Genomic DNA, 22,900 nt, shown 5'->3' on the forward strand with positions numbered 1-22,900 from the left:
AAACCTTTAGAACAAAGGCAGTCAGGAGAACATTGGCCTCCTTCTGAAAACTATAGGAACAATAATGGCAGACACTGATCCATGAATAATGATGTTGAAAACCTCATTCAAGTTTTTTTCAAAAAGGAAACTTCCTGAATAAAAAAATTATAAATATGGGACTTGAAAAAAACGACCTTTTCCATCTGCTCCTAATACTGTCAGATTTATTAAGTAACTTTAAGTGGACGATTGTAAAACGTCACTGTGGACTTCACTAAGTATTTATGCCTAATGCCGAACTGAAGCCAATTCCTTTTTAAAATTAGCATAAGATTTTAAAAACAAAGGAACTTGGAGACAAAGGGGGGAGATGTTCATTTGAAAATACTCAGCTTAGTTTAAATGTTTTGTTAGAGATTCACCCGAAGGCTGCAAAATTCAGCCGAGGATGCTGTATTTGTGTGCGGACGTACAGACTGTTCGATGCTTTGGGTGGGTGAAGATGCAGTGGCTTCCTCTCCGTGAATTCCCGGGGCAAGGAGCAGTGAGGAAGGTTGCCCGGGACTACTAATCCCCTGATGGGGGTTCAGAGGCGCCCTTCTGGGCTTGTGAACCTCGGAGGAAGAGTCGCTAGGGGATTGCTGATTTATGCGCATTCCTTTAAACTTGATCGACTGCGTGTCAGCAGCCCAAGACCTGGAGAATCAGAGAAATGTGCGGCGAGTGCCCGCATCCCATTTTTCATAAGCAAAAGATGCGGCCTTATCCAAAAGGCCTGGCGAGATTTATGCCTGCCTGGGTTTTAGACAGGCACGCTAATTAAGTTTTCATCTGCTTGGCCGCCGGGTAAATAAAATCTGGCTTCGTTCTTTATGAAAATTACTACTCAGTCCTCACGCATCTACCTAGAGCTGACGAATGCCTGAGATGTGCCTGCTATTTACAATGTTTTTTTATAAAAGAATGGTGATGCTTGCGCAGAAAAATTCCAGCGTGAAAGCAGCCACGGCCTTGCCACAGTCGATTTCGTTTCTATCCGGCTCTGCGGCAGAGCTGGATCCACCCGGCAGAAGGAATTCCACCGGTGTCTAAGATCTTCACATTTCTGTGAGCCGTCGGGAGGCGCGGAGCCTGCCCAGGTGCAACGGTGTGGGCGAGTGAGAGCAGAGTGTCCGTGGACTTAGATGGCTGCTGAGTGTCTCGCCTGTTTAGGGACAGGTTCTGCCCCAAAGCTCCTGCCCTGGCAAAGGACACCCCTGCTCAAGATGGAGGCCCGAACCTTGCCTGAGCCCACCCGGCTCCGACGGCCTGAGGGCGGCAGGCAGAAGAGCCACGGCACCGGGGCGGAGGTCACCGTGGTGGGACTAACTAGCAGCCCGCGCCGCGTGGACACAGGAGGGCCGAGGACACGCGCGATGAGCCACCCGGAGTTGCAGGCTGACGTCACAACAGGCCTCGCAGGCCTCGCCTGGCTCCAGGAGCTATTTGCTGAGGACGAGGACAGGCGACCGAGGTTTTGTGAGGGTGCCCCCTTCTCCGCCCCGCCCCTCCGTCCCCTGGAGAATAATCGGGTATTTAATCTCTCCTGGTCTTAATTCTTGGCAGCGTGGAAGGTGGTTTTGCAACGGGAAATAAAACTTGACAGGGGCATTTTCTCGAAAAGGGGTTTTGAGAGGGGCTGAAAAGAAATCGTGTTTTGCTGTCCCCAGCACTTCCGCCCTGGAAGGTCGGAGCTGAGTGCGGGAGGAGGAGGAACCCCGGGGAGCCGCGCGCGAGCTCCACCTGGCTCGGGAAGCAGCCTCGGGCCGCGCGGTCCCCCGAGCATCTGCCGCCTAAAGCCTGAAGACAGGACCGGGGCGCACCGGAGCTCAGCATGTCCGGGCCTGGCTGGCACTGTGTGACACCCAGGTGCTGGACGGGGGAGGCTGGGAACCTGCGAGAGGTGAGGGCCTTGGGAAGCCAGCTTTAGCGCTGACTTCTGCCCTCGGGGTTTAGGTAGGTGGTGAAAGCCGCGCTTGGGGCTTTGTTTCCTGGCCGCGAGCCTGTGGTCCAGCACTTTCGAAATGCAAGGGGAAATGGGGGTGAGCGGCCTGGCCTGAGTAGATTGTCTTAGCTGCTATTGGGTGGCCGAAGCTGGAGACAGCGCGGAGTCCTCCTCCCGCTCCTTACGGCTTTTCACACCGTAAAGGTCAAGTCCTCGGCGCCACCGCCTTCACGGTCAGGGCCGCCTGAAGAAAGAAGCCCGCCACGATTACAGAAAAGCACGGGATAGGTAATTGGCCAGGCCATCACTCTTGCTGCAAGCGGATCCTGGCCCTGGTAGCCTGAGCTTTAGCACTGAGGCAAGATTCTTTTTAATTTTCAATTCCCTTTATCCCCATCCTCCTTTGAAAGGGGTGTTTGAAGCTGGGGATAGTCCAAGCTATGCCTTCATCCTGGAAGGGCAGAAATTGATGGGTGATTTCCGTGTCCGCGGAGGCCTAACCAGGGAGAGAGCGAGCATATGTGCGCCCAGGAGAACGGACCGGGCAGAATGGAAGTTCTGGTCGGATAGGAACAGTGAGTGGTTCAGCCGGCCTGGCGGCTGGGAATCGGATATGGAAATAAATATTCTGCTGGGTTCATCCAGTCCAGTCCAAACTCAGGGTTTTTCGGGTTTTTGGTGAGACCTTTAATGCCCTTTCTGCCTATGTCTACTTGAAAGGAGGTAGACTATGCCAATGTAAAACCCTTTGACTCCTGCCCCTCCCGCCACCCCCCTCTCTGCCCCATTGTGCTCTACAGGACAGAGAATTCCTCTAAGAAAGCCTGCAGCAGGTCAGTGCGTCAGGCCCAGCAGTAAACACATAGCTTAAGACTAGTTGGCCACTCAGCCTACCCCCCCCCCAAAGAGAACCAAAAGAGACCTGCAAAGTATCTTTTTTCTTTTTCAAAATACAAAAAAGCTGGGATTTCCGCCTAGAGCTGTGGCAAGGAGCTACATAAGGATGAGTAGCATGGACTAGGTACCAGGGAAGAGGGGCTGCCAGGCAGGGTGAAGGGAGGAGGCTCCCAGTACAAGGCTCCTAGTGGGGGCCTCCACAGAGACAGAGGCCGCTTTGGGTTTCAAAAGTAACGAGTGGAAGTGGAGCTATTCTAGGAGACAATTGTAATTTAGGGCCTCAGGATGCCTTCAGATCCTCACCCGGAGGACCAGAGCCAACCTCCTGGTTGTGTTACACTCCTCTGTCTTTACTGCAGACACACTCACTCAGCTGAGGAAACCCCGGCTGGGCCGAACTGCTGCTGCGGGGAAGGGAAGTGAATAGGAGGTGGATATTGAGAACCAGACTTTCACCCTTCAAAGTCTTCCTCACCCCACTCGCTCCCACTTTATAGGAAAGAATAAATAAAATCTCTAATGAGTTGACAACCATAAAAAATAAAAATAGTTCTCAAATGAACCCTCCCTTCTCCCATCAGCCTGAGACTCACTAAACTAAACGATTGTTTGGGCGATTGAGACCCTCGACTGAGCTCTGTGGTACACCCTCCAGTGGCCAGAAGAAGGATGTGGGCTTGTTCAGATGTTTAGGGGCACTGGGTAGTGACTGGACCCACTAGTCAGGCTAAGAACCAATTGTGAGGTCAAGTTCAAGGTGTGACCTATTCTCTTGCTTTAAAGAACAGGTAGACCAGCTCGGGGAGGGGGTTGGTACCTAGCCAAACATACAGATTAACCTGTCTCCACCTGCTAGTGATAAGAGTAGTCCCCTGGTATTTTGCCTACGTATAACGTGATGGATTGGCCATAATCTGCCATACTTTGGGGACAAATACTTAAAGATCTTTGGGCCATTCTATGAAATCTATCTCCTTAGTTCACCATGGGGAAAAAATACTCCAAAGACACCTCCTTCTTTGTAGGAGAGGGTACTTATATGGAGTTCTGGCTCCAGTCACTGGGAAGTGTTTGTGGCTATTTGACCAAATCCCCTCATTGGCCTACTCTCACACCCATGGAAAAGATGGCCACCAGATCAGCACTAGTTTTCAGTTTACCTTTATGAACACAATGCAATATTGTGAAACAGAGGAAAGTAAGGCTCATGCAAGCAACAAAAGGTGAAATACTTATGGTGTTTTAATCAATCTACTGAACAGCAATTGTAGAAAATTGAGAGCAAGACCTGGTTAGTCTAGTGGGTCCACCTCATCCCGGGCTCCTGTACTTACTTAGAATAAAGAAGGTGATGGGCTCAGCAAAGGAGCAAGGGTTCCGTGGGGGGGGGGGGGATGAAGGGAGGAGGTTGTGCTTGGAATATATAGTACTCATTGAATGAGGGAAAGAAATCCACTTCAGGTTCTCTCTCTGTTGGAGGTCAAAATGAGGAAAGTAAGAAACTTAATAGACCCCTTTCTCTAAACCTGCCTAGTAGGTTCCTTCTGGAGGCACTTGAACACCTCAGCCCTTGCTCAAGCAAGGGGAGACAACAGAAAGGGCAGGAGAATGCCTGAGGAAGGCTAGCTGAGAAGAGGCAAACAGACCAGCAGGAACTGCCTGGGGACAAGAAAGGCTTGGGGGGGGGGGGGGACTGGAGAGTGGGGGAAGCTTGGTTGAACATTTACACTATGGATACCATGCTTAGGCTTCCAAGGAACTGCCATGGGGCTTTCAGATCCCCTGAGTTAGGGATATCTGGCAACTGCTGCCTCCCGCGCTCTGCAGCCAGGGAAGCCTTTCAGATTGACTCTAGGAAGCCCAGAGTCTAGAAGTGCACTCGCATTGTCCATTTCTGTTCTTCCTTGAAGTGGCATAGTACTATCTAGTCTATCAAGTGACAGTGCTTGCAGCTCTAGTCTCTTGAATGACTGTATTGGAAACACCCCTGGCACAGCCACCCCGATAATGACAAGGCTTTACATGGCCTTTCTACAAAATGATCCTTCCAAAGCCACAGACAGCCTAGGCCACTTCCCGAAGCGCTGTCCCACTACTGCCCCATCCATGTCCAACTGCACGGAAAAGCAGATTCAGCAGAGGCACCTGGACACACTTTATTCTGGTATTCTACCTGGAGAAGGAGGGTGGAGCGAATGGTGCCTGAACCTCCCTCCCTTCATGATGCATTTAAGCCCGACTAAGCCCGATGAGAGGAAAACAGCAGCCTTAGTGGATACCAATACAACCCCCACCCTTTCGGGATAAAATCAGAAGAAACCTTCAAAAGGCTTGGTGTGTTTTGCTGATCAAGTTTCCTTCTTAGCCTTTCAGTTCGACAAGGCTAACTTGTTGGCCACCTCCAGTCTCTGGGCCGAGAGCCTTGGCCAAGTGCTAAGGGGGTCTGCCTAGACCTTGAAGTTTGGAAAAACAAGAGGAGATTGAACCGGCTCCCTCCCTTCTATACAGACACACGCACCCGCACCGTCAGGCCGCGACCACTTCCTGCCTTTGTTTTTCTTCCTCCAAACATTTTTGGCCTCTTGCATTAGCCGCCGTAGGGCTCCGGGTTGGCGATTAAAGGAAATAAACGTTGAGGAGTGTTTTCTGGAGACGGCCCGCTCGCTGTGGAGTTCTTGAGAAAGAACAGCGCCTGGGAAACCAATGTCCAGGGCCAATGTCATAGCCTTGCCGGCAGCCGCCTCTTCTTGGAATGGAACTCGGACTTGGCCTTCCGGTGTGGTCTTATCCCTAGCCCGGTCTTTCACAGAGCCTGGTGGGCTATGATCGACCTTCGACCTCCTGAAAAGCCGAAGAGTCAGTTAGGCTCAGAGCTAAGTGAAAACCAAGGACCCGAAGAACCACCTCCCTTTCTTTCCCCAGATTGGGTCGGAACCTCAGAGCAGCTCCGGCCTTGATGACTGCCTGAAGAATACTCTACCAGGTTCAAGCAGGTCAGGGCCAGGCGAAGCGGCTTCTATTGAGCAGCCTTGGGGGTTTTGAGCATCCCATCTCTTGTCTCTGCATATAGAACTAAACAGCAATTGGCAGCTCCAGAGCTCCTGGCCATTTCCCTTCTGTTGCCATCAAATCCTTTTTTTTCAACCATCTTCACCGCAGCGCCCCCACACGCTCCCTTCGAGGATGCAAATCCCTTCAGGGCACCCCTCTTCTCTACTGTCTGTCTAATTGCTCTGACAATCACCTTCGTGGAGCACCTTCTTCGCCCACAGTCCTTCCTGACGAATTTGCCCTGTCTCCAGCAAACACCCATGGGATACCTACCTGCCGGCTGGCTCTCGCTCACAACTAACTAGCCCTCCCTCGATGAGAACCTGCACAGTGTCACACCGACCTTTCCGCAGGCACCCCTTCTCCCTGGCATCCGGAGAAGTCGAGCTAATTATGAGAGAAGCTGCCATGTAGCCAGGGGAGGCGGCCTTGCATCCCCCGTGGCTGGGCCACCTCGGGCCCCACGGCTCAGGCACAAGCTGAAGTTGACTGCCAAAACTGCTATAAAATCTGCAGGTCTGTCTAGAACTGCTTTCGGTTCTCCTAGACGCCCCCGGGTTTAATTATGGTCTTAAAAGCCCTAATACAAGTGCAAGAATTTGTTTGCCTTCACCCAGGGGCGGGGCGAGCCCTGCAATGGTGGCGCCTTTGTTAAGGCAAAGTCACTGAAACCCTTCACGCATTCCTTTTGTTCGAGGGTAGGGGTGGCGAGGACTGGGTGGGCTGCTGGGCAAAAGTTTGAGGTTAGCAAAAATCAACCCAGGGAACTGCTCAGATACTGCTGCTCACAAGCTCACCTCCCTTTTATGTAGCCTCCAAAAAGATATTGTGAAGAGATAAATATTTTGCCTCCTTGGCCACTGCAGGAAATAGAAGTTTTTTGTTTTTGTTTTTGTTTTTTTGCTGCAGGACCATCCTGTAGTTTCGATCCCCAGATTTAGAAGGCCTGAAGCTACCCTTCCCCAACAACCTTTCTCTCCGGGCCCACACCACTGCAGTCATCTGGGAAGCCACAGCGGACAAATATGTCAAGCTGAAGATGCAGGAATAATTTCAAGTTCAGCTCTCAGGGATCCAAGGGGCATGAAAGTTCCTGCAACAAATCCTGAATAAAGAGTTCATTAAACCAATGTGTCCAGGATCTTGATTTGTGATAAGCAAACCTTGTAAAAAAAAAAAGGGGGGGGGGAGCTAGAGCCACATAAACATTAATGCTAATAAATTAGTTTACTCCACTACACAGTAATTATTTGATATTATTGATATTTACAGTGGGCATTCCAATGCAATGGTGGGTCATTATTTGGAGAAAATACATAATGAGAATAGTTCTTTTCCAAAGCAATGCATGATTAAATTTGTTATTGAGTCAGTTACAGTTAGCTCAGCAATAAATAAATAAATCGATGTTGACACTTAAATACCAAAGATCTTAGCGTTTATACTCTAAATCTCCCCCTTTGGCTATTTCCTGGATGAGGAAAGGGGAAAAGGTTTTCACTTTTGACTTTTGTGGCACCCTAGCTCCTTCTAAGGGAGCTGTGGGGAGCCCCCAGTTCTGGGTCCCCTCCCTGCTTTGACCATGCCTAGCTGCCCTGTACCCTCTCTTTCCTTTCATTTTCCCCAAACACTTCTTCAGTCTTGCAGAATGGCAAGCGATATTTTGTCTTCTTAATCTCCGTTTCCTCCTCTGAAGAGAGCTAAGTTTATCCTAGCAGTTATGGCTTCTTGAGCATTATCTCTCTGTACATCAAGCTTAGCTTTTTCAAGACATCTCTGTGGCCCAAGGTGCAGGCAGCCAGAACACCTCTCTTTTCTTTGGCATCGTGCTTCTCCTATGGACTACATAGCAAGAAGGATGAGAGCTGTCTGTTTGTTTTTTTTTTTTTTCTTTGAATATCCTTTGCTTTCATTCTTCGGCTTTGCAAGGAAGTAGAGGCGGGTTAGTCCTCTCTTAGCCGGGGAACCTTGGGCCATTACTCCCTCTCTGCCACCCTCCATTTCCCTCACAGCTCTGAAGAGCTGCAAGCAGCCTAATGGGTCCCCCAAAGGTGCAGCATACCCAGGAGAAGGCTCCTCGGATGTCAGCGCCTCTAAAACAGCCCAAAGTTCGCCTCAATTGCATGGTTTCCGATTCGTCAGCTTCAGGAGACAGAACAGCTTGCGGACCGGTGAGCAGAAGCGCAGTCCCAGCGCCTCTGGCTCTTCGGAGTCACTCCGAACCCCTACAGGCAGCTGAGGAGAAGAGGGTTCCTCCAAAGGCAGGGTGTGGGGTGAGGAAGTAGGCAAAAGATGCAGGGAAGGTGGAACCCGGGTAAGGCGAAGGCCCTTCCGGACCGCGGATATTATTGACAAACCGCGGAGGAAAGCTGCTCTGCCTGTTAGCGGTTTGGGGGACGGAAGGCACTAAAGCGCTTCGGAAGTGACCATGAATGAGAGCGTGTAATCAAGTCACCGTGCAAATCGGACAAGCCACGAGGCCGGCACATCCACGCCTGCGAAGCCTGGCCCCAAATGGGGTCCAGCCAGGGTCTGAGGCTGAGGTGTTTCCCAGAGCAAGCCTGTAAGGGGGGGCTGCGAAGAAGGAGGTGGCGAACGTAAGCCTTCGGCTAACAGGCTCGGAGACCTGGAGCCACACAGTTCCAGGCTTTCACCTGGCCATCCCCAGCCCAGAGCATCCCTCACCCACCGGGGTGTGGGGGGAGGCATCGGGAGTTGCGCTCTCTCGCAGCCCTCAGCGCACCCGTGGACCAAGACCATGTAGCTGAGCAAAGGAGAGCTGCTTGGGGGAGCACCCCAGCCTTTCTGCGCGCGGGGAGGCCCCCCAGCCAACATGAGTTACACCGGCGATTACGTGCTTTCGGTGAGAACACCGAGTGACGATCTGTCGCTTCCCCTGAGGTGGCTACAAAGAAAGGAAGCCGGGAGGGAGGGGAGGGGGAAAAAAGGAAAGGGAGGGGGTTTAAAAAAAAAAGCCGGGACTAGCTCACAGCTTGTCAATTTCAACATCGGGTCACATGACCAGCACCTCCCTGCTAAGGATGGGGATAGATTTCCACGTCAGCTTACGTCTCCAAATTTCTACTTCACGGATCCGCTTCAAAGAGGCAGCTGCAGTGGAGAATCATGTTAAGCTCGGCTACTGCGGAGAGCCCAAGGTAGCCCAATGATGGATTTTGATGAGCGTGGTCCCTGCTCCTCTAACATGTATTTGCCAAGTTGTACTTACTACGTCTCGGGTCCAGATTTCTCCAGCCTCCCTTCTTTTTTGCCCCAGACCCCGTCTTCGCGCCCAATGACATACTCCTACTCCTCCAACCTGCCCCAGGTCCAACCCGTGCGCGAAGTGACCTTCAGAGAGTACGCCATTGAGCCCGCCACTAAATGGCACCCCCGCGGCAATCTGGCCCACTGCTACTCCGCGGAGGAGCTCGTGCACAGAGACTGTCTGCAGGCGCCCAGCGCGGCCGGCGTGCCTGGCGACGTGCTGGCCAAGAGCTCGGCCAACGTCTACCACCACCCCACCCCCGCCGTCTCGTCCAATTTCTATAGCACGGTGGGCAGGAACGGCGTTCTGCCACAGGCTTTTGACCAGTTTTTCGAGACAGCCTACGGCACCCCGGAAAATCTCGCCTCCTCCGACTACCCTGGGGACAAGAGCGCCGAGAAAGTGCCCCCAGCGGCAGCTGCGACCTCCGCTGCGGCGGTGGCTGCGGCGGCCACGGGCGCGCCGGCAACTTCAAGTTCGGACGGCGGCGGCGGCTGTCGGGAGGCGACGGCGGAGGAGAAGGAGCGGCGGCGGCGACCCGAGAGCAGCAGCAGCCCCGAGTCGTCTTCCGGCCACACTGAGGACAAGGCCGGCAGCTCCGGTGCGTATAAAGGCAGCGCCCAGCGCTTTATGAAAGGGGAGTTGGGAATCTAGCGCAGCACCGCTGTTAAATTTTTATATGCTGTTTTATAAGCATATAAGGTTTATGAAGGGCCTTTAGGTTTCCCCCAACAAAACTTTGTTATAAAAGGAGGGATCACGTGGCGAGTGCTGAAATTGGCCGTGAAATACCCACCGGCCAAAGCACGCTTGGAAAAAAAAATACAACTCCCCTTTTTCCTTTTTTCCCTTCTCAGCTCCCAAACCCAACAGCATGATCCCGCTCGAGGCCAGCTCCAGGCTGGGGAGCCGGAGGTGGGCGCCTGTAAATTCCCCCTACAAGGGCTTCAGGAGCCTTTGATAGCGAGGTAATCCGGAGATTTTTATAAAAGCCATGTGTTGCGGCGGGACTCCAGTCCCGGCTGGGATTCAAAGGCATCGCTGTTTAACGATGGCGCTAGGAGCGCATTTAACAGATAAAGTAGCCCGCTTAGCTGGAGCAATATATTAAAAGAAACAAATTAACCTAAAGTTGGCCTTTTTGTCCAAAGGAAGCCATTTTCCTTTGGCGCGGTGGTAATTACGTGCCGCCGTTCTGTTATTCACAGTTGTTATTAAATCAGTCAAAAGCAACCTGGTTTTTTCTTTTTGTCTTTGTTGTTGTTTTTAAGGAGGTGGGGGTGAACAACTGGCTCCTGCCTGAGGGTTAAGGAAGCCTCTTTTCCTTCGACCCTCCCTAAAATAGCATCCCTGCCCGGCTGAGGGCCTTCTGGCTGTGTTGTAGCAGTGAGTGCTGTGTGAAGGTCCGGGGTAGGGGGTTTCCTCTGCCGCCTCCCACCTCGAGAGACCTGGGAGGCTGGCGGAAGATGCAGGAGCTCTTGATCCCAAGTCAGGCTGACAAAGACCCCGCAGCCGCCCCAGATGTTAAGAATGGCTAAATCGTGGCTGCAACCGGGAAAGCCTGGGGCCAGGATGCATGCCTTTACTGCCTCAGGAACAGGCGGCCCAGGTGCTGAAGGTGAAATGTCCTCGGGCGGCTATTTGTTTAGTCTGGCGGGGCAAGGCACAGTCCGCAACCCCCCACTTGCCTGTTTTCAAAGCGGTTTAGCCAGCGCAAAATCGCCTGTTGCTGTGGGAAGCCCTCCTTTTTGCTCAAGGGGCAGCCTGAGTCCTTTCCCTGGGGGCCTATCTAGGGAGCTGGCTTTTATCTGAAGCCGGCTCCAACTGCAGCTTGTCCCTGGCCAGCAATAGCAGCCTGAAGGCAAGGGCCTGGAAAGACTTTGAAGGGGCCTGGACTGGGCCTCCAGACCCAGTGGCCAGACCTTCTTCTCCACTGGGGGTACTGGGGCAAGTTGCATCCCCTATTCCTTACTCACTCTTGCCTCTTTCCCTCCTTAGGTGGCCAACGCACCCGCAAAAAGCGCTGCCCTTACACCAAGTATCAGATCCGGGAGCTGGAGCGAGAGTTCTTCTTCAGCGTCTACATCAACAAAGAGAAGCGCCTACAATTGTCCCGCATGCTCAACCTCACCGATCGTCAAGTCAAAATCTGGTTTCAGAACAGAAGAATGAAGGAAAAAAAAGATTAACAGAGACCGGTTACAATACTACTCGGCTAATCCACTTCTCTAAAGCTCCAGCCTCCTGGAATTGGGAGGGGGGTTTCATACATGTGAAATAATATGCAGATTTTGCCCTTGACAAGGTCAAGCCACACAATGACTTGGGAAAAAGGGGGGTGATGTAGAAGAGAGGGGGAGGCTTCCCCTGCAGAGATAGCCCAATAGGAAGGGGCCTGAAAACTCTAGGTTCAGATCTCAATGGCTAAGCTTCCTATTAATAATTGGATTCTAAGAGTTGTGAATCAACAGGATGAATGGTTTGGGACCCCTGGTGGTTTGCTCTTAGAGCCCGCAAAAGCTTTGGGGCTGGGGTGTGGTCACTGGGGATTGGGCCCCCTGCCAAACCCCTTGGAGGCCACCCCTTCAGGACCCTCTGAATAGAGCCTGCCCACCCCCAGGACTCCTAAGTCAAGAAGGTGGATGCTCTCCAGGCCTAAGTCAGCTTGGGGATGGGGTAGGAGGAGAGGGGAGGGTTCCTAGATGTCCAGAATGGGTTTGCTTTTCTAAAGTAATGTGAAAGAAAGGTGGACTAAAAGGTGGCTGTGAAAAGGGAGAAAGCTGGGGGTCCTGGAAGAAAGAGAATTCTGTCCAGGTGATATTAATATCTCTCCATCCCTCCTGGCCACCCATTGTTCTGTACCCAAGCCTGAACTCCTAACAGCCTACCTGGCTTTTCTGCCTCCCAATGGTGGTGATGGGTCTTCACTCAATCATAGAGTTTGTAGAAGACATTGAGAAATCCAGAGGCTATGCTAAGCTGGCTGCTGGTCCCTCAATCTCTGCAGGAAATGCCTGTGGACTGCTAGAGCTTGGCAAAGCCTCCATGACATTTAGGAAGCTTGGATTCAGTTGGTGTCAGGCAGCAGAGCAGCAGGCCTGGCCAGTGGGTTTGGCTATAAGGGGCTGAAGTCTCCCTGCTCCCAGATCTCCCATTCCTAGGCTGCACTCTGCTCTCATTGACTCAGAACTGAGCTTGGAAGCTTCTGGCAATCTTCTAAGAGCCGGAGAGTGATTTGGAAATATTTTAAAAGATAAATATTATATTATATATATATTTCCCCGAAGGAACCAAAGCGAAGTTTAAGATGCAATGTAGAGGGGGGTGGGGAATAATAAAAATATTTAAAGGCTCTATCTGTTTACAGTGTTCCACGGTTAAACTCGCTCACTGCTAAAAATATTTGAATGTATGCTTCATACAGGGATGGTGTTCAAAAGACTTGTAAATAAAGAAACCATAACCTAATGTGTTTCAATACTCTTCTTCCTCCCAGCCCTGCCCCCAATTAGTTGATTTCTTTGAAGATGCTGAAGAGAACAAGAAGGATGTTGGAGATGGTCTTTTTATTCTTTTACAATATTGTAACATTTGGAAAGTATTGGCATGCCTAGAGCTAGCCTCACAAGACCTGAGAACTTCCTCTGGGGAGCCAGGTGATCTCCAAGTGAATCTCTTCTGTCTCCCTTGTTGAGAAATCCCTGGTGGTTCTGTCTGTAATGAATGCATTCAGCTGGTTCTTATCCACCCTGTATTTCCTCTGTGTCTTAACCTGCACACAGACACGAGGGCACATGGGAAATGAAGAGGCTAGAAATGTGGGTATTGGGTCCTGGTGTGACATTTCTCTCCCTGTTTGCCTTTTCCTGCCAAATGTCTCCCCTCAGCTAGCATCCTTTTACCTGTAAATGGGGCCAGTTTCCAGGCCCCTGAGGGGTGTGTGCAGAGGTGGTAGAACAGGATTGAGCTACCACAGAAGCAAAGCATTGGAAGCCTGGCCTATATGTCCACAAGGAAAGCAGCATCTTAGGGATGGGATTTGTCAGGGCCTAGTATGTGAGACTTTGCTCCCTCCAACTGACTTCAGCCCTAGAGAAGAAGGCCTTGGGGGTCTGCAATGGCCAATGGCCTGGCCCAGTCTAACCTCACCTCAGGACTGAGCTGAGCCCCTCTGAGTGTGCCCTGTGGATCCCTTCAGCAGTAGAGACTAGATATCATGGCAGAAGTGAATCCCGGGAACCTCTAGGGTTTCCTGTCCAGCTCCAGCTCCCTCTCCATTCCCTTGGGCAAAGTAAGATGCGGGCTTGCTCTTTGTTTGCTGCCTTTGAACTTCTGCCTTAAATTTGGACATCACCCATAACCTTGAGGGCATGGCTGAAAGGGACAGAACCTTTTGTTGCCCACCCCACCCTCTCTCCAGCCACCCAGGCTGAGGCAGAGCAGCAGAGAGGGTCTCATTTGAAGAGAGGCCTTCGGCTTCAAACCCTGCTCTGTTTATTTGTTTGTGTGTTTGTCTAACTGGCGCGACGGGAGAAAGCCAGCTGAAAGGGGAGAGGGACAGACCCCCTGGATGAATGTCTAGGTTGATAGACAGACACACTGAGAAGAACAAGGACCCTCCTGGGGGGCTAAGGGGGGCGGGCAGGGAAGCCCGGTTTAGGAAAAGACTTCCTTTGGGATGGTTAAAGATTAACCAAAGTCTCTCAAGTTGCTAGAGAGAGTCTAGCCAGGAGAACTGCTTGCAGGCGGGCGGCGGGCGGACGAGGGTTTGATTTCTGAGCCCTATAAAAGCCCATCCTCCGATGGCTGTGACAATGTGGTCGTAAACCCGTCCCGGGCCGGCCAATTTGCATATTTGGAATGCGCCGCTATAAACCCGGCTGGGGTTTTGCAGCAATTTCTTAGATGTAAAAATGAGATCTCAATAGCAGCGGGTTGGGCACATTCTCTCCCTCTTTCTCTGCCGGGAGCCAGCTTCCTTTTCTGGGCTGCAGGCTGGCTCTCCAACTTCGCCTAGACCTGCAACAACCACGAGATGGCGCACTTGCGATCAATGTCAAAGCCGCCAGGGAGCCGGGAACCCCAGCGAGATTCTTGGCCTTTGTTCGCTTCTGATACTAAGAGCAGCACGGTACCTTATTTCACTTGCCTGGCTCCCCTTCGTATTAAAAAATAGGGAACCTCGCGCTCAAGAAGTGATTGGGGTTGTAATTTAAAGCAAAGCGCCTTCACTAGGCCTCTCCACATCGCGGCGTGGAGAAGCTGCTGCCCTTTGGCAATGATTTCAGAAATGAGTCAAGGTAAGTGGCCACAAGTTTATCAATTTCACTGTAGTGGGGAGGGGAGGAGTGGGAACGTGGCCGATGGCTAAGCAAAGCTCTAGGCCATGATTGAGTTTGTAGGGTGATGCGCATTTGCCACCCCCTCCCCCGCGCTCCCCTTGGATCTCTGTGGTTGGAAAGCAGTGGGAGGCCTAAGGAGAAAAGTTGTCTGTTTTAGCTCCGTGCGCCAGCGTTTCACCTAAGTTTCTCACCCCAGGCGATCTTTCGATTTTACTGAAATATTCAGATCTGAATGCGTTAGGTATGGTCGGAACCCAGGCAAAAGAGAGAATGAGCTGTGGGATTACGTTTCTTCGGAGAGAAAGAGATGGTGGACTAAGAAAAACAAAATTTCTCCTTGGAAACAATGGTGTGGTCAACATCTGTGGCCTTTGGAGCGGGTTTATTCCCTGGGGCAGAGGTTGCCTGTTTTCTCGGAGGTACAGTCTAGAAGTCTGCCTAGCAGGCCAGAAATAGCTTTGTTCACCAAAAAGGGTCATTCAAGAAGTCGTATTTGGTTGTTTGCTTTTATTCGTCTCTCTCCGTCTCTCTCTCTCTCTCCTCTACTCCTCTCTGCTCTACTCGTCTCTCTCTCTCTTCACTCTCCTCTCCTCCTCCTCTATCTCTCTCGCGGGGCTCTTCTCTCTCATCTCTACCTCCTTCTCTCTCTCTCTCTCGTCTACGTCGTGCTCTCTCTCGCCGTCTCTCGTCTCTCTCGCATCTCTCTCTCTCTCTCTCTCTGTATGTTGGAGACAGCCCCGTACTGCGAATTTGGAATGTGGCATCATATCCCTGGCAGACATTTTCCAACAAAATCTCCTAGCCGTTAAAAGGAAGGGACTTTGAATTGCACATTTTGCAAATTATACAAAAGCACATTAGTAAATATCATTATATTTGTTTAAACGGCATGGGGGATTAAGTCTGACCCAGCAGGCATTTGTTCAAGACTTTCATAAAAACAAGTTTTAAATAACTAAAGCGCTTGCATTTTGAAGGCCAGATTTAAATCTCCTGTTTTGCCCATATTTAAATTTTTATTTTATTATATTTTCATTTATTTCTCGAAGTAATTTCTTTCTTTTCCGAAATAAACCACGCCGTGGCTGAGTAAAAGGAATTTTAGAACAAATCGGTGCTGCCCCTGTTCGCAAGTGTGTGAGCAAAAATCGTGCTTATGAACTGCTAGTTTTGTGATGTGTGGGCTCCAAAGCCGTGCCAGGAAAAAAAGCAACCCTGAGCAGAAATGAGGCCCACTCTGTGAATGGCAGTGGGTAGCAGCTCTCCTTACACGCCTGAGCTGCCTCCAGTTTTAAGACCAGGGCCATTTCTTTACCTACAAAACTAAGAACGCTGGTACTTCAAGACTACTGACAAAAGACCCCAATACTTCCTCCACTAAAGGGCAAGGGCTATCTCAAGGGTTGGATTTAGAGAAAAAAGAAAGAAAAATATTTAACCTAAGGATAGATTGAACCTGGTAGACAAGAAAAGAAAAAAAACACACATTAAACAACCGTGAAAAAGGCAACACCCTTAAAGAACAAGAAAAGAATATTGCTTGTAGAAAAAAAATCTAGTTATTCATAAATGTATAAATGGGAGAATTTTTGAAATTTGTTAATGCTCGACATGCTGAAATTGTATTAATTTTCCTCTATGAAGCTGCAATCCATCTCTACACCCTCTAGATAATTTGGAGCCCCCCTTCAAAAAAAAGCATTGAGAATGATCTCTATATACAAACTAATTTATATTTCATTCTCAGGACCTAGGGGTATTTTGCTTTTTGTTTTGTTTGTTTTGTTTTGTCCTAGTGACAAACTCAACTTATTTTCATAATAAGAATGTATTTGAGGGCCTCCCAAGGACCTACACAGGAAGAGGAATTGGCTATCAAGTCAAATACAGAGTAATCCTCAAACTTTCTTGATCCATGTGTCTGGCATTTCCCATGGAGAGAATGGATGTTATCTCCAGGTAGAAACCCACAATGTTTACTCCTGAACAAACACAGAGTGTGGCGGTTGTGGCGACAGCAGTGATTGCTCCAGTGGTCTGGTTAAGGACAGCAGGCACCAAGGGTTTTAGGTCAAAGGCATCTACAGAAGGAAAAGGGAATTCAGCAGCTGAAAGGAAGGGCAAAGGCGAAAAGAAAGAAAAGGGAATCAGTATACTTAATCCTTTGGAGGATGGCGAATCTCCTGAAAGCCAAGGAGCTCAATAAACAAAATATTTTTTATTGAGGAGGCTAACACCTCATTGTTGTGGTTTAGGGAGACACTGGAGCCTTCAGGGTGGCTGAGAGAAGCCTGGGGCTCCAGACCAAGAAAGCCGAGCAGGCACTCAACCTATCTTTCACGTTTAACTCGAGTTTCTGAGTCATTATATTTACTCTGGGACAGCCATATCAGGCCAGTCCGCCAGATACCTCACAGTATCCCACAACAGGCTTTCCTGTTGTTCCCTTGCTCAGCAAATCTCAGTGGGAGTAAGACAGAGCGGCCAGTTAGAGAGGGGTTTGCATGAAGGCTTACACACTTAAAACAAGGAAAGAAATGAAAGAGCTCAAATTAAACACGCTGCCGTTTGGTTTCTAGCAGGGGGCAAGTTACTGTTGAGAGCAACATATCTGCTTATCACAAAGGCTGATGAAGATCCAAGTGCCAATGCCATGGTCCGTGGGGTTGGTAGCGGGCAATCTAATTCTCCCAACCTTTAGCAGAGATGGCATTTAGAGGCATTTATGTGCAGTACTGGAGTTGACTTTTTAACCTTGGTCAGCAATAGCAGGCTTCTGGATAGCATCCAACCTAGAAGCCCATTTGGCCATCCTACAAGGAGTTGGCTAGGACCAGCCTGAGCGGCTTGCAGCTGGGCACCTGGCTTGCTTTGCCAGACAGATAGGCAGGGGTTGCTGAGTCCCATGAGAGTCCTCGATGGAGAATTTAAGGACAAAGCTGTGGGGGGGGGGTCTATAAACCCCTTGAAAATGATAGGTCAAGTCATGGGAATGAAGATTTGGGATTTTCAGAACTACCCTTAGGTTACTCAGAGGACTCCCTGAAACCTTGGAAGGTTAAGAAAGATCTCTCTCATATCTGTATCAGCTCCTTTCTTTTTATTCTTGTAGCCTCTGCTATCTCAAACACTCTCTCCGATGGCCACTGGTCCTTTAAAAGTCACTACCAGTGAAGCTCCTTTTTACATGACAGGGACAGCAGAGGGGTCTAACCCTGATCCACAAGCCTGCTGGCCTGCTGCTGCTCCTTTTCCTGAAGGAACATTCAGCACTCTTGAGACCTACTTCTCCACATAACATCTCTCTCCAGAGAGGTATCTGAATCGCTGAAGAGCAAAGTGCCCTTTTTCTGGCAACCCCCCAGCTTCCGGGCATTGTCAGGTGACAGACTGAACAGAGTCCCACCTGTCTGGTGAACAGAGGAAGGACCAAGCACATCCTGGAAGCTTAAGGGAGGGCCATAGGCTTTAATGCTCTGGAGCTCTGCAGACTTCTGGTTCTCTTGCTCGCTAGGCCTACCCAAGAGAAAATTTGCCTTGGCCTTGGGCACAGAAGCAAAACAGATAGTTAATGTTTCCCACAGACCCAGACTTTAGTTTCCAGGGTGGCTAATGTAGATTGAAAATTCCAGCTGCAGCGGGCTGATGCTCATCGGTGTTCGTATCCTCTTTCTCTCTCCCCTTTTTTCTCATCTCTTTCTTCATCTTCTTCCTTCTTTCTTTCTCTCCCCTTTTCTTTCTTTTGCATTCAGATGCTTAGATACCCAGCCCTCCCAGACAGTCACCTTGGGGGGGGACAGAGGTAGAAGTGACAGGGAAACCTTGCTAGTGTTAGCAGAAGCCCTGATTCCAGGGCGGCGGCTGGCCAAGCAGCGGCAAACAATCCCCAGACGCTGGAATCTCAGAAGCCAGAGGCTGGCTGGCCTCTGTGTAGCCCAGTCTATGTGTTTTCACTCTCAGGGTCGTCACTGTCCAGTGGCTGGATTCATTCTGGGAGAAACCAGAATATGATCATTTAAATGAAAGAGTCTTTCTCTGCCATTTGCAGAGGCCTGAACAAGGTTGTTCCTGGGATCTGGGCAGTCAGCAACACTCCTGCTCCTACTAGAGCTGGCAGGCCTAGGGCATCCTGGAGACCTCATCACCTTGTGGGTTACAGGTCAGGGGCAAAGCATCAACTAACTGCACAATCTCCTCTGGATCCTGCCGGAGAAGGTCACATTTCCTGAGCTTGAGATGAGGCACACACTTGGGGGTTAGCGGGTCCCAGGATGACCACTTCCAATTGCTTTAAAAAGCACCCCTGAGTAGGACCCAGTGTCTGCTAAGCAAAGCTCCTGGTATCTGGAGTCTTTTATAATAGGGCCCAAACCTAGCTTAACCTTCCAGGGAATGGATCGCCTCATCACCACCTTGTTAAAATGTGCACGCTGTACCACAAAATGGCTGGAACAAGGAATGCTCCAGCCACGTCTTTGGGTCGTGGGGTGAAACAGCAAGATAAGAGTTTAGTGACAGGTTTTTGTCATAACCTCAGGGAGGCTAGGAACGCTAAGGCTTAAAGGAAAGCAAGAGAGAAAGCCTTGTGGTAGAGGCGTTTGCTGGGCATGTTCCCCCAGGGTTTCACCTCCAGTTGTCCCAGTACAGAGACACCAGAGACCCAAAGCTAACATTCTAGTCCCCCAAAGCAAGTGAGTTTGGGTCTCCTCGGGGTGATGGGGAGTAAGCCTTTGACTGGGGGGAAGTCCTTTGCTAGGCTTGCCAGACAGTTGATTTTCATATCACTATGCCAGCTCTGCAAGGTTGTATGGCAGAAGTTGAGAGCCATGAACCGACTGAGCATAGGGAAGGAGAAAAATCTTGACTGGCCAAAGGATGGAGTGGGAAAGTCGCGAGGACGGAGGAGCCAGGCAGTGATCAACCAATGAATTTCGGGCAGTATTCTTTGTACGTGTTCGAGTGGTACTAGCTAGCTTCCAGTTCACTGTGGATTCTGGACACTCCGAGGGTCTTAACAGCCTTAGGACCACGCCTGTCACTTTGGGAAGCCAAATTTAAGAACTAGGACCAGCTCCAGGTCCAGAAATGAATAGAAGGAAGAGACAGAGACAGGGCCTGCTTAAGTGATCAAGGGACGACAGGGACTCATGGACACTCCTGCAGATATGGGAGCACCCAAAGATGGCTGGGGTGCACATCATAAACACCCCACTTGTTAAGAGCCCAAGGCCCAAGGGCGCTTCCAAATATATTCTTTGCGGGGGGGGGGGCGGTTTGCAGACTCAAGAGCCAGTTCTCCTGACCACCACTTTGAGGCAGCCCCCACAGTTCTGGCATTCGGGCCATAGGTGTCAGGCGTGCGTCTTCTGGCCCATCAATACAGATTACATATTTATATCAATCGCGGGCTTCGAGGGCGCCCTCGGAGAGCGGCCCTGAGCCTACGAAACCAAACTGGGAGTGGTCGCGTGGAAACTCTGGCTCGGGATTGGCTGCGGGCGCCCGCCGCGGTGCGGGGGGATTGCTAATCGTATTCAGCATGTTTTGCACAAGAAATGTCAGCCAGAAAGGGCTATCTGCTCCCTTCGCCAAATTATCCCACAACAATGTCATGCTCGGAGAGCCCTGCCGCGAACTCTTTTTTGGTCGACTCTCTCATCAGCTCCGCCAGAGGCGAGGCGGGTGGCGGTGGCGGTAGCGCGGGGGGCGGCGGAGGCGGCTACTACGCCCACAGCGGGGTCTACCTGCAGCCAGCCAGCGACCTGCCCTACGGGCTGCAAAGCTGCGGGCTTTTCCCCGCGCTGGGCAGCAAGCGCAATGAAGCGCCGTCGCCTGGAGGCGGTGGTGGTGGTGGTGGTGGTGGTGGTGGAGGTAGCAGCGGGGGTATGGGTCCCGGGGCTCATGGCTACGCGCCCGCGCCCCTAGACCTGTGGCTGGACGCACCCCGCTCCTGCCGGATGGAACCGCCCGACGGGCCGCCGCCACCGCAGCCACAACCCCAGCAGCAGCAGCCGCCCCCGCCGCAGCCGCCCCAACCCCCGCCACAGGCCACTTCGTGTTCTTTTGCGCAGAACATCAAAGAAGAGAGCTCCTACTGCCTCTACGATTCTGCGGACAAATGCCCCAAAGGCTCGGCCGCCGCCGACCTGGCTCCTTTCCCGCGGGGCCCGCCGCCCGACGGCTGCACCCTGGGCTCATCTAGCGGAGTGCCAGTGCCGGGCTACTTCCGCCTGTCCCAGGCCTACGGCACGGCCAAGGGCTTCGGCGGCAGCGGCGGCGGCGGCACGCAGCAGCTCGCCAGTCCCTTCCCTGCGCAGCCCCCGGGGCGCGGCTTCGACCCGCCGCCGGCACTGGCCACGAGCTCGGCGGAGGCAGCCGGGAAGGAGCGAGCCCTCGACTCCACGCCTCCGCCCACGCTGGTTTGCACCGGTGGTGGCGGCGGCGGAGGCTCGCAGGGCGACGAGGAGGCGCACGCGTCATCCTCGGCAGCTGAGGAGCTGTCCCCGGCCCCCTCGGAAAACAGTAAAGCCTCGCCGGAGAAGGACTCCCTGGGTAAGCAGAGAGCAACCGAGGGCTCAAGTCAGGCGGGCAGACAGACAGACCCACAAGGAAGGAGCAGAGGACCAGGAGCTCGCGCGGCAGCCGCAGGCCTTGGCCCAAGCTGAAGGCAGGCTGACCTTCTGAACTTGTTTTTTAATATTTGGGCGTGGGGATGCTGTAAAAAGCCATGTCGGGCTTAGTGCCCCACACCAAGACGTCCTTAGCGCTGGCCCCAGCTCACCCAGACTTGGGGGATGAGGACACCAGTGAGCAGCCCTCCTCCCGTGCATGCACTTTCTTGTGGCCCTGAGTACCCCCAAGCCCTGGTCTCCAGCCCAGCCTGCTCAGCGCGGCCCACGCGGGGGGAGGGGCAGGGAGGGAAAGTGGCTCGCCTGCAGATAGCACGGATGTTTGTAAGGCATCCAAAATAAGCAGCCGCCAGCGCCAATAAATAAGCCCATTAACCGGCGAAGTTCGAGTTTACGATCCCCCGTGCCTTTTTCAAAGTTCCTGGAGGGGCGGGAATCCTAGTTGCAAGAAGAAGAAAAGGCAAATCCCGCCCGGACGCCTGGGCCCTGAACTGAAAACCTAGGAGTGGCCATTTCCCTTCTGTTGGAATTCGTTGTCACCCAACTGCACACCCCAGTTTCTTGGAGAGACAGAGGTGGAACAGCCCTTGACCCCAGAATCGGCTTTTGGGGACTTTCCTATTGGCCCAACTATATCCTTCTTCTCTGGCCTAGGGCAATCTAGGAGGCTAGGGTAAGCCTTAGTGAAGCTGCTGGATTCTCATCCAAATAAACATCCCTTACCCCCAGGCTGGGGGCCTCAGGAAATGCTTCCCTGCCACTGCGTGAGAGGCAGAGAAAGGCGTTAAGTTCAAGATGTACGGCCTTGCCTACCCCGGCCTTTCATTCTCCAAGCGCCCCGCCGAGTGGTGCTAAAACAGGTGCCTGGAAAAAAAGTAGGGGAAATGTAAATTGGGAGGACCGGGTGCGGATTGGAGGCCCACTCGATTTTGTCATGCCTTTTGGAGGAATTTCTTGTTCTCCGAAAGTCAAAGGAGGGCATAACCCTCTCTCTATGAATTCGGGCATCCCTCTAATGGGAAAGACCCGGAATTCACTCCCCTCGCACAGCCCTAGTGGCCTCGACTTAACCTTCCCCTTTGCATTCTCTTAAACTCCAGGCAATTCCAAAGGCGAAAATGCAGCCAACTGGCTCACGGCAAAAAGCGGCCGGAAGAAACGCTGCCCTTACACGAAGCACCAGACGCTGGAACTGGAGAAGGAGTTTCTATTCAACATGTACCTTACTCGAGAGCGGCGCCTAGAGATCAGCCGCAGCGTCCACCTCACGGACAGACAAGTGAAAATCTGGTTTCAGAATCGCAGGATGAAACTGAAGAAAATGAACCGAGAAAACCGAATCCGGGAGCTCACAGCCAACTTTAATTTTTCCTGATGAAACTTCCAGGCAACGCCCGTATTTTCGCTTCCAGAGCGCCTGTACCCCTCCTTCTGCCTCCAGCCTCCGCCCCAGAACTCGCACCTGTGCCGGAGCCCCATTGCTCCCTTCCACACTCGCCGTCTCCCAGGCCGTTTCGTCTGTGCAGGGCTGGTTTGTTCTGACATTTTGTTTCTTTGTCCGTTTGCTTGGTGTTGGTTTACTTATTTTCTGGGGGATAAAGCCATATCGCTAAAATTCTATAGAGATTGAGATTGTCCTCGCTGTCAAGTCCTGACTGGGCTAGGTCCGCTGCCTCGGGGGGTTACTACTGCTAGTACTGCCCCAGTTCTCCTACCCGGATCTGGTTTCCTGCTCAGCCCTGGGTAA

The 22,900-nt window shown here is 51.7% G+C and overlaps 2 protein-coding genes across 2 annotated transcripts; both read left to right on the plus strand.

Moving 5' to 3' along the window:
* The first annotated feature begins 9,080 nt into the window (after nt 1-9,080).
* Nucleotides 9,081-11,371, plus strand: Hoxa11 (homeobox A11). The gene is made up of 2 exons (XM_038320730.1): nt 9,081-9,783; nt 11,181-11,371. The coding sequence occupies exons 1-2, from the start codon at nt 9,081-9,083 to the stop codon at nt 11,369-11,371; spliced, it is 894 nt and encodes a 297-aa protein (XP_038176658.1).
* Nucleotides 11,372-20,079: 8,708 nt separating this feature from the next.
* On the plus strand, nt 20,080-22,528 carry Hoxa10 (homeobox A10). Its single transcript, XM_038319761.1, has 2 exons — nt 20,080-21,076; nt 22,254-22,528. The coding sequence occupies exons 1-2, from the start codon at nt 20,080-20,082 to the stop codon at nt 22,526-22,528; spliced, it is 1,272 nt and encodes a 423-aa protein (XP_038175689.1).
* Nucleotides 22,529-22,900: the final 372 nt, after the last annotated feature.

The sequence above is a fragment of the Arvicola amphibius genome, chromosome 2 (genome assembly GCF_903992535.2).
Source record: "Arvicola amphibius chromosome 2, mArvAmp1.2, whole genome shotgun sequence".
NCBI classification, from domain to species: Eukaryota; Metazoa; Chordata; class Mammalia; order Rodentia; family Cricetidae; genus Arvicola; species Arvicola amphibius.